Source organism: Camarhynchus parvulus, chromosome 1, assembly GCF_901933205.1.
Source record: "Camarhynchus parvulus chromosome 1, STF_HiC, whole genome shotgun sequence".
Taxonomy (NCBI): Eukaryota; Metazoa; Chordata; class Aves; order Passeriformes; family Thraupidae; genus Camarhynchus; species Camarhynchus parvulus.
In genome coordinates, this window is record NC_044571.1 from 33,146,808 (window position 1) to 33,165,436 (window position 18,629).

At 40.7% G+C, this 18,629-nt stretch overlaps 1 protein-coding gene across 1 annotated transcript in view; it reads right to left on the bottom strand.

Annotated features, from left to right (window-relative positions):
• Positions 1-6,100, bottom strand: part of OCA2 (OCA2 melanosomal transmembrane protein) — a 161,083-nt gene extending 154,983 nt beyond the window's left edge. The window contains exon 1 of the mRNA XM_030951234.1: positions 5,763-6,100. Within this exon, the coding sequence (XP_030807094.1) occupies positions 5,763-6,028 (266 nt within the window). The 5' untranslated portion in view covers positions 6,029-6,100. The remainder of the gene's footprint in view (positions 1-5,762) is intronic.
• Between the last annotated feature and the right edge of the window lie 12,529 nt (positions 6,101-18,629).

The window sequence follows — 18,629 nt, forward strand, 5'->3', positions numbered from 1 at the left end:
TTGGAGGTTAGTATGCTGCAAATTCTTCACTGAGTGTTAAGCTCAGTGTTTAGCCTGACAATTGGGAAAGTGTGAAGCACTTAATTAGTATTCCCTAATTCGTTCAACAGAGCACTCAGGAAAAAAAAATTAATAATGGTGAGTTCTTGTTTACAAAATGTCCTGTCAGAGCAAAAAGCATTTGAGTGGTTACACGGGAGCACTGTGATTTTAGTCTGTCAATGGCAGAATAGAAATTGTAGCATATGACCAATCTGAGATAATGTGAATAATTATAAGCAATTAGCACTGAGATGATGAATAATACAAAGCAACAGAAAAATTAAACAACTTTGAACACAGAGAAATTTATAATGAATGAAGCCTCTTTCTGTAGGTTTCATTAACAGCAGAAACTATGTCAAAATCAGTCATTTGCTGAACACACCTCTTTTGCTCAAATGGAGTCAAACACCCTCTTTAAGTTACATCATACAAGTAGGTTTCAGTCTTGCTTCTGTTACCATGGCAAGGTACCTTTTTCCCAGGAAATGCAGAACAGCAAATTAGAATAGGGCAGCAGAACCCCACAATAACTTATTTATTTGCCTATTGTGCATAACATGGTCTTTCTGTTTTATTTCCTACCATTTAGCCTAAAGTTTTTCTAGAGCTGCTTATTGCTTCTTTTGAGCTTTTCAGGCTTTGAATAGCATTTTATGATATTGCAGAGGCAACAGCAGAAAGCTTTAATCCAAGCTAAGACAGTCTCAGCAGTTCCATGCTCCTACTCAGTTTGCTCATGATAAGCTGTGTTGCAGCTACACACCTCCATGTAAGCAATAAATGGTTGAGAGGGTCTACTTGAAACCAAATGAACCAAACTAAATCAATTAGCAAAGTTGGACTTCACAACTCCTTCCATATTATTTGTTTACTGCAGTGTCATAGCATTTAAAGATCCAATTGGGAATCAAAATACAGAAACATTCACTATGGATAAGAAATAAGAAGGAAGCCAGAAGTGCCATCTTTCAGACAGCAAGCAAGATAACCATCACTTGAGAATGTTGAAAGTGGCAGTTTGCTATGAAGTCATCTATCTGTCCTGGACTCTTCTCTAATGTTTGTGTGATTGACACTAAAATCAGAATGGTTGCTACACAAACAGGCAATTATGATGTGAAAATGATGCTTTCTCTGTTTGACTGTTAAACAGATGGTCCCATTTTGTTCTAGTGGCCAAAGATCAAAATTAGCCTTAGGATGCACAAAAAAAAGTAGTTTTATTGTTTTCAAGAGGTTTTTTTTTTCCCTTAGTCTTTTCCCCTGTCTTTTAAATTGTCACATAAATTAAAGAAGCTTTTAAATTGTCACATAAATTTTACTTATTTAGACAGCAAGCATGTCTTCTTGACATGTAATTCTAAATCTCATAAACGTCTTTTAAAAGTAGCAATATATCAACATAATTAAAAATCAAAATTGAGATTTATAATCCCTTATGGTTAAAGGCATAACTTCACTCTCATATTGACTTTTCATTATACGATACCTTCTCCTCTTCCAGTTTCTCCCGCTAACAGGAAATAAAATTACAATGTTCCTGCTGTTTTGCTACAAACCAAGGATTCAATAGACACTTTTAACTCACTGACCTTCTCACTGCAAACCAATCTCCCTACTGATCCTGGGACCAGAGATTCAGGAAGAGGTGGATTGTTTTTAGTTTTTATTAAATAAGTGAAACTGAGGGACAGGAAAAATGCTGAAAGTAATAGTTTTGCTTGCTGAAACACATTTTCAAGCAGATTTTAAAAAATTTGAGGGAGTTGGTTTTTTTTTTTTTGTTATCCTATAGATGGATTTTCTTAATGACTCACAAAGAATAAAGTCATCTAAGGACTATCATATTAAATGATCATAAAACTCCAGGGCCAAATTCATCCAAATATAACTTCAGCGGAGTAATGCAAAGTAATTACTTACATGGAATTAAGAATTACTATTCACTTCATTTCTACAGATTACCTTTAATGCTCATGAACTCCTAAGACAAAAATAGCTGACTTCATCCCCTTCCTGTGAATCACAAAGGAGGATTTCAGATTTGGTTCTTATAAAACCATGCTATTAAGTTCTTCCCATGCAAATAGCACTGATAATGATGAGACCAAAGGGCCTTTTTGGGGGCCACATTCTGTATATACAGAGACATGATGGAAGGGAGCAGCCTCTGTCTTTAGGGATGTCAGTGCTGACCTAAGAGTGCTGCCCTTGCTGCCACAAAGCAGTGTGGAATCCTCCTGCAAGGTAAGGAGCTCATGAAGGTGGTTTGGACCAAGGTCTACTGACTGTGAAACTCACTTTCATGTAACTGCAATGAAGAGGATCCTGGTCAAGCCATTGTTTAAAGTCTGAGGAATCTGAGAGAAATGTAAAATCAAAATGCAGACTTTACTGCCATATTTTGGTACCTTAAAACTGCATTTCTGATAGTTCAAAGTACACCACAGTTCAGTGCAAACATACACCTAGGCCAGATGCATTCCAACTGAACAGAATGTCACTAGAGCTCATTCATGGTTCACTTCAGAGAGGCATGCCTACACTGCCCACGGCAAGCAGGACTGAAGAAACTGTGTGGTTCACAAGAAGGCAGACAGGCTTATTTCTAGGGGAAGGACACTCTGGACATACAGGATCATTGGTGTGACCATGGTGCATGGTCCAGATCTCCTCACACAGACCAAAGAGAACCTAAGGCAATGCAGTAAAACCTGGAATTAGAAGGTACCACTCTTCAAAATGGAAAGTAAATAAGAAGGCATGCTGACAGGCAGGCAGCCCAATAGGTACAGTGATCACAAAATACCTGCAGCACTGTGCTGCAATCAAGCAGAAATGCTCAGTCCAAAATAGAGTGGACATCTCTTTCCCAGGGTAAATGGCCCTGTTTAACACAAGAATACTTAAAGGTAGTTTTAGAGAGTGAGATAAATCCCCTGTTCCATTAAATAGATTCTTTGGAAAGTCTTGTCTCAGTATACATTTGAAAAATTTAGAGAACCTGGGAATCTTATCCTGAAAGATAATTCAGCAATTTAAGTTAAGTAGATGCATTAAAACAAACCATACAGACGTGCCAATTTAGTGAATCACTTTACGGGAAAAAAAATATTTGGTGTCCTCTCTTTTTTAATCATCAGTAGTTTTCTTTGCAAGCAAAAGAACAATTTACATTGAAAGCTAATTCTCATTTTAATGAAACTAATCAAACAACTTGTGACTGTGCAAAAGTTTATCCATGTTTTTATCTGCATTCTGTTGGGTAGTCCCAATGACTTAAGGGTAATTGCTCATATAGAGTGGTCATACAGGTCACATCAGTATTCGAACTGCACCTGATGTATATTGGTTAAAATACATGCTAAGGAGAGACTGATAAGTTTAATCTTCATGCCAAAAAAAAAAAAAAATCAATATTAGCAAAGCAAGAGGCAAAGATCAACAAGAAAAAATTTTGGAAGATCCTTTCCTGGACACTAATATACTGCTATAGAAGATTAGATATACATTTGTCTGAAAGGGAGCATGGGTATGGCTATTTAATTGTACCTCTATTTCTAAACCACACACAGTGACTCCAGTTTACTCAACACTAACAGTGTTAGCAAAAGACTTGGAGTTACCCCCTGTGCTCACAGGAAGGTGAGCTCCCCCATGACCTAGTACTTTTCATCTCTGGCACCTGAGACCAGAGATGACTGCCAGACTGGTTCAGAGGTTCACAGAAGTTCTGTATCACTGCTACACGAATTCATATCACTCACTGAAAAATAATAGGAAGAAGTTAAGCCAGAAGGGTGAAAGCTGGTCCATAAGAATACAAATGTGGATTTTGTACAAGCACCAGGATAGTAAATAGGAGAGTAAACAGCACTGGCAAACACAGCTGTAACAAGATATAGATGTGAATTCACAAAGGAAAAACCTTGCCTTCAGATGCACTCAGTCCTTCTCTTCTCTTGCCTTGCCTTCCCCCCATCGTCACATTTATAGTGTACTTATCACACTCTTTCAGAATAGGACATTAACTCATCCCTTCACATACTGAACTGAAGAACTTTTACAAGACTTGTTTCTGTTAGTAAAAATTCTTAGTCAAAAAATCTTCAAATACTCAAAAAATTCTAGAGGATTTATAGGACTTTTTTGGTCAAGCTGATAATTTGATTACTTTTTTAATATTTGGAAAGCATAGCTATAATGATTTCTAATTCTCACTCTGACAGAAACTTCCAGATGCACATTAAAAAATTGACTGGGTTGGCTGTAGATTTCTATGCCATACTTATGATGTGTGTAAGTAAAAGGCACAACAAAACTCACCCAGCTACCCTGGCTGTCCTTTGCTAAGGCGAGGGAACTTACCAAAATGTCCCAAACTTCCTTTCTTCCCAAGATAAGCACATTTCCTTCTAACTGAGATGCAGGGGCATGGGACAGATCTTAGCCCTGCTCATCAAATCAGAGACGTCACCAGCACAGCCAGAATTGTGGGGAGCCCCAGGACTGCATCTCCCACACGACATGATTTTCCTGATTTGCAGCCACACAACAAAGGTCTCCAGCACTGGGTTCCAGATATTGTGCTGGCACTCTAGTTCACAACTGCAGTTTAAGCCTTGCTCAACGCAGACACTGCCAGGCAGCACTTTGAGGCCTGTGCTCTGCAGGAATTTGGATTAGGTACAGAACTTCTCTTTCACTTTAGGTCCTGTCAAGCCACCTCTAAAGATGCTCAAAACTACCTGAAAAAGTTGGCCATCCACCCTGGCTGCCTTTCACTCACTGTGGTTGCTGCTGGTTTAAAGCCTTCAAAATCCACCTGAAATATTTTGGGGTCTATAAATTATTGCTAAGTGCTTACAAATAGAATTGCTGATACTGTATCTGTTGCAACAGGAAAGATTAACATCCCTGCCCAGCAACCTGCACCTTTCCTGGTGTGGGAGAGGATGCATGAGGAGCACGCACTCTGTCCATTTGATGTGTGGTGTGTCAGAGGTCAGAGTTGTGCTATATTGTGCCATTTTAGTGTTTGCAGCCTCAGCTGTAGGGATTCTTTCTATGTCTTTATGATGCATTTTTCTGAAAGAGGTATGTTGCCATTATATTGCAAAGGTTTCATACCGTTGTCTCCTTAGTGCAAGAGTTTCATACCTCCTTGATGTTTCTCATAGGCAGCTCCTCCAAGCACTGATTCTTTCTTCTTCTCACAGCAGCCAACTGACTCCAGTTCCCCTCAACCAACCAATCCACTCTTTCATAACACTCTTCTTATTGGCTACAGCTGTGGCCTGTTAAAGTCAGGCCTGCCCGTAATCTTTAATAATTAACCCAGCTGCAACTTTTTAGGGGGTAAGATTACTTTCTATATTTTCTTATATTCTATCCCCGTACAGAGCTATAGGCGGACGTGAAAACTACTTTATCTCTGTGTGTTTTCTGACACCAAGTAGAGAAGAAAAGCCAATTGTCTGATCTTGAAACACAGCAAAATTGGCCTGTGGTGGCTATTAACACTGAGATTAATTTAGAGATCTGGTGATCCATGACCCCTCCATGGCAATTACAACTGCCCTGATGTTCCATTAAGGTTTTGCTTCTTTGTGTCAGTGGGAGAAATATTGACTTAATGAACATATGTATCTGTCCTGGAAGGAAATAAAAATTAATTTTGATTTGCAGAAAAAAATTCTGTTTGTTTTTGTTCTTACCTTCCCTGCATGGGCACAGGAGTGAAATCCTTCCCAAGTGCAATGCAGCCATCCTCCCTTATTGCTGATTTTTCACACGGGGTCTGTGACTCTCCAAGGCTTGCTACCATGCCATGATACTCTTTAAATAACTGCAGCTCACTGCAACTTCTGGTCACTGGTTTGGCTGCCACCTTTGCAGATAAAATGGTTTGATGTGACGGCGTCTGATTCAGCTCCATTGCTTGTTTAGAAACTGTACTGTAATCTTTGTTATCCAAGTACATCTGTCCCTGGGGGGTATTCTCCTAAAAAAAAGTTAAAACAAATATACTTGGATTAAATTTAATGGCCTCAATGTTTACTGCAGTACAAGCATGTTAAAAATGCCAATCAGATTTCTTTGAGGGCATTTTTGGGTTATTTCCCTTGTTCATTTATTTACACCAGGAACAATTCCAATATTTTAAACATATTTGCGACTTCAAAATTAGTCACTATAAGCACTGAATTAGATAAATAGGTGGGTCATCTACTTCATCCATGTCTACCATTACTTTCTCCCACAAATCTCCCAGTGACTTGCACTGACTTATCCCATAAAATAAGCCAAAAGCCTCTCTGTATTAACCAAAATCATCTCTATATTAGTGGCACAGGAGTCGCTGCTGCCGAACATCTTCCCAGTTTACAAGAGCACTGCTTCACCACCACCACACAGCTTCTCTCCAGCACCTGTGGTGACAGCAGCCTCATGGAAGCCATCGCTCTCCACCAGGCCTTGGGCTCCCTTGGAAAGCCCTCTCCTGCTGCAAATCCACCACAGATGATGGACCCTCATTAAGCAGAGCAGGTACATGAGTTTTATGAAGACAGTGTGCCATTCTAGCAGTTGCCAGAGGCTTTTATGAAATGTGAATGAAACCTTGTTGAAAATGAGGTTTTATTATATGATTGTTAATGGTAATTAAAACAAAAAATACTGCATAACAGTCAAAAAGCTTTTATGTTCTCATCATTAAAATTCAATCTGAAAAGTTATAAAAACCACTTCAGAATTCCACAAAGCGCACAACTCAGACATGACGACTGAATTAAAGATCAGACTGTCTTAAACACAGGCTGTGGAATTTAATCATGGGAATATTTCAGCATAAAGTGCCAAGGCCACTGCAGAGGACACCAAGAGCTTGGGAAACAGACCTGTCAGCCTCCAACATCCTTCAGGTGGGGAACACAGCCTTGTCAGGGCACATACCTGCTCCTCCCTCCAGAGATCTCAGCACAGGACACTTAGGTACTCCTGCAGGGCTGTGGGGCAAAAATAGCACAATAATAGGTTCTGCTTCAGTCCCAGTGGGAGAAATCACTTGAAACTGAAATGAAAAACAGCTAATTATGATTTCATGCAGATTTGAGCTCTCATAGCCTTACAGATTCCATGGGAATGGAAGTTACTGAAACAAAAAAGACTGCACGAACAAGCCACTACAAACACAGGTCTTGACCCCAGGTAAAGGTAGGCCTGCTAAGTAAATCTAAATCAGAAATTCCCCAGGTGGCAAAACCTTCCTCAGTTCTGTATTTCTATTTCTTTCTATTTTCAATGCCCTTAGTTCGCATCTCCTAATATTTTTCACCTGTCCTCATTGTCCAAGCACATTGACAAACTTGACTCTTCCCATCATTGCACAGTAGCTGAAATACTGTGTCCAGTCCTGGTCCCCACAATTCAAAAACGATGCACAACTAGACAAGTCCAAAGGAGGGCCACAAAGATGATCAAAGAACTTGAGAATCTGCCCTATGAGAAAAGACTATAGGAATTAAGTATTTTCCTCCCTCAGGAAGAGAAGGCTCAAGGGGGACCTCGTTGTAGTTTCAGCAATTAAAAGGTGGATACAAAAAAGACAAGGCTCTCTCTTCACAAGCAGCTACACAAAAGAAGAAAAGAGGCAATGGGTATGAGTTGCATGAAGATAGGTTTCATCTCAATAACAAGAAAGAAATTTTTTGCAGGAGGAATAACAGCAACATCCCCAGGGCTAGAGGTCTCATCACTGCAGATTTTGAGGGCACAACTAAACAGGCTAGATGATCTCATTGAGGCTCCCACAAAAGGTTGGACCAGATGGTCTTTTGAGGTCCCTTCCAACATGAGTTACTCTATGAGTCCATAGTTTACAGCCTGAAAAAGATCAACATAAATAAGCTTTTTCTTAAATGTGCTTTATTGATTTTCTTGGAAGGGAGAAAAATGAAATGGAAGGTAGGGAGAGTGTGGTAAACAACTGAAAGAAAGAAGGTAGCATCTACTGCTTTCACAGGGCTCCCCTATTTAGTTATGGCTAGCATACACCAAAAAACACCAAAGACACTTCAATTTTCAAAGGCTTATACCTCTCCTCTAGATATTTCCATCAAGGGATGCCTGGTGTAAGGAACATAAACCTGGGTGAAGTAAACCCAGCACGCTGTCAGCGAGCTGGTCCAGGACTTCTCCATGGCTTGAAAACAACAGAGCTTTTGTGATCAAAGACAAAATCCTGAGTGAAAGTGCTGGAAAGCCAGGTTTGCCACTCCTGCATGGAATCTAAAGTTGGGAGGGGTTGAGAGGGCAAACACAGCACAGAGAGGCCACCACTGCCCCATCAACATTTTATTGTCACCTCTGGCAGCCTGCTCCCCTACCAGGCAGCAGGTTTGTCTGTCCTAAAATTCCAAACTGTCTTCCTTCCAAAAAATAATTTTAATGCAAATATTTCCAATTCCAACAAGAGGAGATAATTGTTTTTGTCTTCAATCTCACTTTATATATTTATATACTGGTTTTACTAAGATACTCTGCAAATCATAATAGACACATATGCCTATTTATTCCATTTTCCACAACCTTTGGTTTGCTTGAATTCCTACTGTGAAAATGCACAGATTTTGAAATTATGTCATGCTGTGGAAATGCTAAACCTACAGCAACTCAGGCTGTATTAATTTTTAAAAGACAAAAATCTGAACACAACCTCTGAAATTGACCTTTTCTGACCCTCCAAGTGGGACTTTTTTATCCTGACATGAACAGGGACCAAATCAGACAGGCTCTGGTATGTACAAAAGCTTTAGCTTGAAAGACATTTATTTTCAGAATTAACATCAATGAAAAAATAAAAGAATGTCAAGGACAAGATGTTTGAGAGAAAATCTGATGTCTAGTTAAAAACCCATAAACTGCTTTATTGTACATTCACAGAAGCTTTGCAAAAAAAAAAAAAAAAAAAAAAAAAGAAAAAAAGGCAGGCATGATTGTGAATGCCTATGTAGCTAAAACATTGCTAAGGCAACCATCTCCATGGTATCTAAGCTTCTAAGACATCAGTGCATCCAAGAAATTCTCAAACAATCACATCTCCCTGTAGTTACACTTTTAATTCTTCTTCTTTTCTCTTACTTTGCAATGCCTCCATCAGCAATGAGACATAGGTGAGGCGCTATCATGTGAAGGTAAGGAGAGATTTTAGCCAAGAAAAGTCTATTTCGGGTACATTCTGAAGCTATGCACCAGCAAGAGTTTTTTAGCCACAACTAGAAATTGGTCCAGCAACCACCCATCCTGTGTTTGGCTAATATGGTGATAATAAATAAATTAAACAAATAAAAGAGGTAATACAGTACTTAAACCACATCTGTCAGCCCTTTTGATCGCCTTCATCCAAGCAGCTGAACATCCACTCTAAAAGTGGTAGTGGAGAAGTAATTTTTTAGGTGCAAATAAGATCAACAGGTTATGTTATTTAAGAGACTTTTTGCATTTAAAAATTAAGAAATTAATCATAGGGTCCACGAGGCTATGAAATATCACATCTGCTCAAGGTAATGCCCAGAAATAATGTTTCTTGTCTTGCTCGTGCTATTATTTATCAAAGCCTTTTTCCACCAACACTAGAAAAAAAATATTTCCTCTGCACTGTCCCCTTCCCATTATCAGGCAGAAACTCTAAAAAATTCTAGCTGAGGAGAGAAGCATATATTCTATACATACATTCCCCTCCAAACATGCATTTCCCAACAGCTTCCCCACGAGTCAGAGAGCTGATGTTGTCCCTCCTGTGGCAAAGACACCTGCAAGTGTTCACAGCAGCATGGGAGGAGAGTTGCTGCTCTCAGCCTGTGGCCCACGGAAACAGAGCAAGGCTTCAGTACTGCAGCTCAGAATTCTTCCCACCACAGGCTTATCCTCACATGGCCATTGATACACATCACCCTGGCCCTGCCATCCTGGGGACAGGGAGCTGAAAACTCAGCTGAAAACCTACCCCTAGAGTTACAATCTAAAATCACACGCACACACACACACACACACACACACACACACACACATACACTCCCACAATGCCATTGCCAAAACATTATATTTATTTATTTTGAGTAAAGTACTGCAGTATCTAACGTTGTCATGTGCAAACAAGAACTCTTGGTATTTAATTGGTGTGTTTCCTCTTATAAATTGGAAGCGTCTCTAGCTGTAGGAAGGCAGGAAAGCTGGTTTGGATGCACAGAGTGTAAGAAATCCTTTTGACAGCTAGGATTTCACAGTATGTTCCAGTGCTGCTGTTCTCCACAAACCCCTGCCTATCCTACATATATGACTCCCATTATCTCATAGGATGATGTTAGAGGTTGCAGAGAAAAAAGCTGTGCAGAGCAGACCTCTTGCATGACTGGGAAGATGACATGGGAAGAGCATGATGTACAGAGTGGGGCTGCAGGACAGCCCACAGCAGATCATCATCACTGATTCGTCCATGGTTTTGGGGTTGTCTTTTTTTGCCATCCACCAGTGCCAAGAGGAGCAGCAGGGTAAACCTTTCTCATTATGCACCAAACATACAAACAAGACTCCATTAAGTTCTTGTATAAGATTCCTGCCTAAGACTCCCCACTTTTGTTCCCTATGATTTCTTGGCCCAGGGCTGCAAGAAGGGCTGTTTAGCAGGTGGAAGCAGGGTGATAGGCTGTAAGAGGCTTTGTCTCCATCAGTGTGCCCAATAAGAAATGGTTTCAAACTTCCCCCAAGAGAGCTGTTCCCAGGTGGTGCCTCGCAGGCACACCCAATGCTTAAGCCCTGTTACCTTATATTCTCTCTCTCACTGGGTTTTAAAGTGTTTCAAATACCACACTTGCAAACTGGCAGAGCTTAACAGCTTTCAGCAAGTTGCTGCATTTCCTTAGTCAAAAGGAGGGTGTTTGCCTGAGAGCAGCTCCTTTTGCTACTCCATTACTAGATGCTGAGACCTACTGGATGTGGGGCAGCATGGAGCCATTCCCTGTGACCTCACATTCCATGCTGTTGATCTGGGACAGACATTCTCGTGTCCAGGAATGTGAAAAAGGAGTACTTGAGGACTTCAGCAGAAGACCCTACATCTCAGGGCAAGGTGGTCTTTGCTGCATTTTAGTGCCTTCCTGTAGCTGGGAGGCAGCCTGCGCAGGCACAAGGCTCCTAGGGACACCCCAGCTCAGCAAAAGCAGGCCTTCCTGGTGAGACCCTGCTGCTCAGACCCTGCTGCTGTGTTAAGGCAGCAGCCCCTGGTGCGCACAAGTGGCCTTGGCTTCATCAGTGCTTGGGCTGCTCACAGGGCTGATGGGGATCCAGCACCACAGCTCCACCACAGGATGCTGACTGAAACAGGACACAGAAGACATCTTGCAGTGCTCAGGGCAAAACTTGGCCTCTGCAAAGGCTGAAGTCCCCAGTCTCCTGGTGCTGCTGTAATCCAGCTGCTGCTGAGCCTGGAGACATGGCATTGCCTTCTGGGGACTGGCATTGCCTTCTGGGGACTGGCATTGCCTAGACTCCCGCGGAATTCAGGGAGGCATGAGGGTGCAGGCCTTGCAGGATGGAGGTTCCTCACTGCAGTGAGGTGGTAGCCAGGCTAGAGAGCCCTGAGGAGAGAAGGGAGTTTGCAAATTGGGATGGGGGTTAGAGTAAGTGGGTCTGCACCAGAGGGGCAGTGGGGGAAGCTGAGGGCTTTGACAGAGTGCATGCATGGAGTTCAAGGGCTTATTGTACAGACATGATTCAAACAGCTTAAAGAGGGGAGACAATTTGCAAGAAGAAAAACAAACATACAAACGCACCAAAAAAAAAAAAAAACCAAACACAAACACCACTTAACATTGTGGCTAAGCCTTCCATACGTGGGCACAGGCTGCCGCCTGCCGGCTGCGTGACCACAGGCCACAAACCTGCTTTCCCCGGAGGGGGAAAAAAAAAAAAAACCAAAAAAAAAAAACCCAAAAATACCCAACTCCTTACAGTTGAGTCCAATTTTCAAAGCCGAGTGTCAGAGGAGTGTCTGTGCTCCCGGGCCAGGGGGTGCTGCAGCACCCGCCTGATGGTACGTGGGTAAAGCATCTGTAATCAGCCAGCGGGAGCTGCTGCTGCAGGCACGGGAATGCTCTGGCACAGCATCCCTTCGTGTGCAGGTGCAGTGGGAAGCAGGTTCCTGTATCCTACAGGGAACTGACAGCAGTGGCTCACATACCAGCTGCTGCAGTCAGGCCAGGCAGACCTTAAGAATTTCATAGATGGAATCACAGATCAGTTTGGGTTGGAAGGGACTTTGGGAACATCTAGCTCCAGCCCCCGCTCATGGTCAGGGGCACCTTCCACTAGACCAGGTTGCTCAAAGCCTCATCCAACCTGGCCTTGAACATTGCCAGGGATGGGGCACTCACAGCTTCTTTTGGCAACCTGTTCCAGTGACTCACCCCCCTCAGATAAAGAATATTCTTCCTCATATCTAATCTAAACCTACTCTCAGTTTGAAGCCATTCCCCCTTGTGCTATCTCTACATGTCCTAGTACAAAGTCCCTCTCCAACTCCCTTGTAGCTCCTTTGGGTACCAGAAATTGCTATTAGGTCTCCTCAGAGCCTTCTCTTCTCCAGGTGGAGCAACCCCAACTATCTCAGCATGTCTCTAGAGCATGTGCAGGTTACTCTGATTAAAAGATGCTTAGAAATCAGGCAGTTATGAAAGGAAAGTACTCAGTCTACTTCCTGTCATAACCCAAGTGTAAACCTAGAGAAGATTTTTTTCTCTCCTTAAGCTATGCTTTTAATGCCATAAAGTTAATGCTTCTGTATTCTCTTAAAAATGAGATAAATATACTGTATCTCAGTAAAGATAAATAGTCTGCTAAGTGCCCAGGGCCTTTCATGGCACTCCTGTGCAAGGATGTGAAATGAGTCACACTCATGAGTTAGACTTCAGCACTCAAATTCTGCTAGAGTCCTTTTGAGACTTTTATACTACTTCTCTTTTGCCCTTCATAAACTTTCCTTACATGGTCATGGGAAGACAATGAGATCTCACATTCTTAGCTCACTTTGAAGAGCTTCTGTGGGTTACTGCCAAGGGGTGAAGGTAGAAACAGGCGAGAAATGCCCAACCCTGAAGCCTCTGTGAGGGTCTTCACTCTCTGAAATCTTTCAGTACTTTGAAATTTTCAATGTATTCCAACAGGTCTCTATTGATTAATACAGATCAATGAAGTTATTTTATTTTAGGCATGTCAGACTAAGTATATAGCAGTGTTCTATGCTGTTATTTGGTGCATATGAAATTATTCAGTGTCCTTTTTTTTAGTTATGAGCAAGACAGTAGGAAGAGGTTGATTATCTGACACTATATTTTGAAATTGTTAAAATAAGCTGGTTACTTTCTGCTTTGTTTCAGAACTAAAAAACTAGGATAACAGGTGGAAAAGAAATATCTTTACAGGGTGAGTGGTGGAGGAGATTCTTAGCCTTATTTTTCGACTGAATATTTTTCTAATAAATATTGCATGTTCATAACAAATTTTTCTTTAGACTTTCAAGCTGAACACTAAGCTCCTAAAAACAAAGTGCAAGGAAAAAATGTGTTATTACCTCCCAAATGGCATGCCTAGATGATTGTTATTCCCACAATGTCAATTGTTCTTATGTTTAACTTGACAAACTGCAGGTGCTTGAAATTGCTGCAGCATCTAGAATACTGATACACAATAAGGGTTCATGTCACATTTCTCCTGTATGCTTTTAGCCTAAATTTACTTCATAAAAAAGGTGATGAAAAGGAGTCTCTTTGCACAAAGGAATTAGAGCCTCCATATGCCTTGGCAGCTGTATGATGGAAAAAAGATGCTGCCAACAGCTGCAGAAGAATAGAGTTCACAATATTGCAAACATGCAGCAAAGCAGAACAAGACTTTTCCCTGGAGGGCTCAGGTGCAAATGGAGGTAGCAGTGGCATAGACTTGAAGTTTTCAGCTGTCCTCTTTGCTCTAGTATTATGAGGACTTTGGTTTATGAAATGCCCATTGGTGCAGCAACTATTTCAAGTGGTAAACAAAGCCGCATACTACTTTGGATTATACAATTACACTTTTGAAAATTATTGTAAAATTTTGATAGCCTGATAATATGGCTGGAAGTTTTACTCCACTGCAGGTAAAAATAACATTATTTGTTGATACTGACCATCATACATCCAAGATAATTAAACCAAAGAGTGGACATTAAGAGAGATAAGTATTTTACATAGATTCATTTCCATATTCAATGCTCAAAAAATGTTGCAGGTTTTTTTTACTTTTTTAAAGAATTGCTTTATCCATTTAAAAATTTGTTTCCTTCCTGTACTAAACAGTTTCATGGCTATATTCAGAAATTTATTATCACCACAAGACAAAAATATTTCCTGTTTTACATTTATTTTTGCAATGAATACAAAAATAATATTCTTCTGAGACAGTCATGGCAAAAAATAAAGCATTCTGGGAGCCAGACAGTGACTCTGTAAATGGATGTAGCTGTACTGATTTCAGGCATCAGTAGTACTTCTTCTTTGCAGACAGCCAAAGGGACATGGTTCTGTTCCTATCAAATTTTGCTTTGATTTTAGTCAGGAAGGGGTCAGACCCAACTGAAATAATAAGTCTGTTTGGATTAGAAATTTCAGTGGTATTCTAATAATCTGTTCTGGTATACATCAAAAACAGACCAAACCTACACTGAGGAAGCAAGGGTGAAAATGAGCACAGATGCATTTGCATCTTTCTTTTCTGGATTTGGGCATTCTGTTTGCACCCTTCTGCTGAGCAGAGCTTTTTACCTCCCTCACTGTAAATGAACCTGCTTTTATGTGCATTCATATTTCTTAGGCACAAATGTTCATGCAAGAGAGGGAAATACAGCATCCTCAATGAAAACTGGTGTGGTGTTGAGGTCACTGGTTCATGTTATAGTCCTGAAAAATTCATTAACTCCTCTCTCAACTTTAAGCATTCTTACAAAACCAAGAAGCTGAAAACACATAATATGGGATGTAGATTTGTGAAACTGGCAGCTTTCTGGAGTGTTAAAGCTTATGAAAATCCAAATCCAAGCTAAAATGTATGGAATGTGAGCCTTGCCTTAGGGCTTTATCCAAAACACACTGAGGTTAGGGTGACTTCACTCAGCTTTGGATTGAGCCTTTCAAAGATGTAAAACACAGGCTTGAAATGCTTAGATTGTGGATGAGGTTTGGTTATAAAAAGAAATTGTCTGAGTTCAAAACTTAAAGGGGAAGCCTAAGTGATGAAATATCAAAGCCAGATTGTCAAAATTACACAGAGAAACTGCATCCTTCACGTTGGCAAGCTGGCAGCATGAGCAGAGGAAATGTGAGAAGGGGATGCCAGAGCAGCCCCTACCCTCAGTATGAGTAGCTATGTTCAGACTGATATATTTCCACTTTCTATGGCTGCTCCCTGCCTACCACAATGTTCTCCTCCTCCCTCACCCATGGGCAGCACTCTTCTCATGTTAATGGGAATGTGATTATTTTATTTAGGTGAATTGTGAATTAATTTATTTAGGTATCCCTGGGAAGAAGATGCTTCAAATTTAGCACAGAAGCAGAACTTTCATACCTCAGTAAATAGGAAGAGCAATAAAATCTCTGAAGTGTTTGAGCAATTTAAATGTTCAGCAACTGGGGATTGCATTAAGCATTTAAGAGGAGGGGGTGAAGCCACAGCCTAGCAGCTGCTGGAGACAGGATGGAATTCTCCCTTCCCTGCTTTAGTATACACTTAAGCTTGTCTCAGGGCTAAGGTGTACCTTGTCTGCCAAATAACATTTTTCCATCCGATTTCATTCAGGAAAGCTATAAATTATTTTGATACTTTGAGGAAATACATTACTGTAGGAACAGGAACAGCCTCTGCTCATCAAAATGCTCAGCTTATGTGAGAGCACACCTGAGTGTGTTTTCCTGAAATGGGGAATGAGGGTGGCCTCTCTGTTCAGATTATCTTAAGCAAGCCGCCCCCAGCGAGTGACTGTGTTTGTTGGCGCTCACGGGAGACGGTGCGTTCCTGGGCAGAAAGTTCACTGCACAGGAGCGTCATTAGTGAGCCCTTCTGAGAGCCATTCCAAGTCTCCAGAAGGTCTGCAGCAAGAATGCATTTCTGAAGCAGCTGCTTAAAGATCTGAGGGAAACTTGGCTGGAAGAACAGCCACATGATCCTCCAGCCCCTCGAGTATTTTTGGCTTTCAGGCGCTAAGTCCAACGTGACATGACAGCCTTACACAACCAAAACCTTGCCATCAACCAACAGAGTAAATGACAGCTAAACAGAATGAGGAAGGAGATGTTCACCCACCTTTCCCTTTCTTTATTTATGCTTATCAAAGCTTTTTAGCCTCTAACAGTTTGGATGGAAGTGAAAACATCCCACAGTGGCTCTGGCTGCGGTGCAGGGCAGCATGCCAGCTGACAGCAAGTTGTCCTGAGCATGGATGAGCACTGTGAACATCTCGTGTCTGGGCAGACCTACAGGCACAGACAGCTCTGGGATTTTGAAAAGTTTGGATGAGTTTGTTTTATTCACCCTCTCTAGCTCCAGCCCTCCATCACCACACTACTCCTTCAAAAACACCTAATGGAATATAGCCCCTTTAAAAATATAACTTACAGGTCATAGAGCTCAACAGAGGGCTGTAAGAAACTATCACCTTGCTGTGTGACAATTGGTATCACTCTGCTCTTGGTCCCTATCCTTATATTCTGGAAATGACACCCTATTCCCACTACAGGATACAGGTATAAATAAGAGGAAATGAGATAAAACTGTAGGACCTGACACTCACACTAATGGCTTTACACCCAACCATGAAGTAGAGCTAGATATATTTGCACTTACTCTAAATCCTATTTTCACAGCCAAGTGGTGTAAATGAATGCTGAAGTTGGTGGGAATAAGGGCAATTTATCTTCAGAAAGATAAAATGACCTCTCTAAAGTTTACAGAATACAGATTTTTCTTTATCTGATACGATCTAGAAATCTTACCCTAGCAGCAATAAGAAAGTGGAAGACAATGACTAGATAATTTTGTGCATCTCAAAGTCTTTGACTTAATCATGTATCACTCTTCAGGAGATCTGATGATATGTATTATTCAAAGATATGAATGAATTTCACATCAAACTGTAGATATTTGTCTCTTTTTGCTTCATACACAACCATTACTAGAGTATGGATAATTGTTAGATAAAATAGACTTCTTTGGATTTATCAAAGTTCACAAAAATTTCCACATAGCAGAAATAGTTCTGAGTTAGCAGAGCAACAAAGAATTCTAAATAATTAACTTCTTCTGACAGCCAAGTAGTCGGTCTTTTAAAACAAAATATTCCTTATTTGAAAATAAATTGACTCTCCTTGATGCTCAGAATTGCAGCTCAACTAATGTATTGTTTAGCACAGTCCAAAATTCTTTGAAAGGGCCCAGGAAATGTGTTGCATCCAAAATGATAAACCTTTTTCTTTGGGGGTGTACTTTAAAGTAGTCTGCAGGTAAACACAGAATAATCTGATTACCGACAAAATTAATTAGTTTCACATCTGTTTTATTAAAGCCAAAAAGTTGGAGCTCTGGGTTAATTTCTACAACAGAGTATAATATGTGGCTAAACAAAACCAATACTCATAAAGAGGGGAAAAGCTGTCTACAATGTGTGAATGAGTGATAAATATATGGAACCCATTTATAAAAGAAAACATAACTTTGTTCCTTTCAAAATTTAAGAAAAAACAGTAACAGCTGTTTAGCCCCAGTATTGCTGGAATGGTATGAGAAGTTTCTCTTTAAGGACACAGACTCCTTTAGTTTAGAGTTACATGCCCCAAAATTATTGAGATACCTTTGTTTAATGGGCAGAAATGTAAGAGTTTTTAGGGCTGTAAATTGTTTTTAAGGCAGTCTACTGGCCCATTTAGAGAAAACATCTCTGCAAAGAGACTCATGCAAATAATAAGTCTAGGAATAAGGACTGAAATCTATTTACAGAAAAAAAAATTAAATGAAGCTATATCTCAAAGAGCTGTGGCCCTGCAAAATGGCCTGGCATTGAACAGACAGAGCAAGGCTACAATATCCTGCACCATGTAGCAGAAGGACAAATACAATCCCTGAAGGTGTCAGTGGGTAGGAACTGAGATTGGATTTTTCTCACCATGTAAGAATGTGTTGCTCACCAAGTTCTGCCTAAAGTTCCAGGGTCCCCTTTCAGAATAGAATTTGGAAGGAGGGAGGCAGTATAGGGGAAAAAAAACCCCAGACAATCTCCATGAAAATAATTCAAGAGCTTGAGAAGTGCCATACCCCAAGAGAGATTGAAGGTATTCCATCTGCTCCCACTTCTCAAAAGAAAAAAACAAAAGGATGTAGCAAATGGCACAGTTACTGGGCCACCTTCACAGAGACAAAATATCTGGTTCTAAAAGGCTTTTGCACTTAATGGAAAAGGCATGACAAAAAGTGAAGGCTGGAAGCCGATGGCAAATACATTCAAA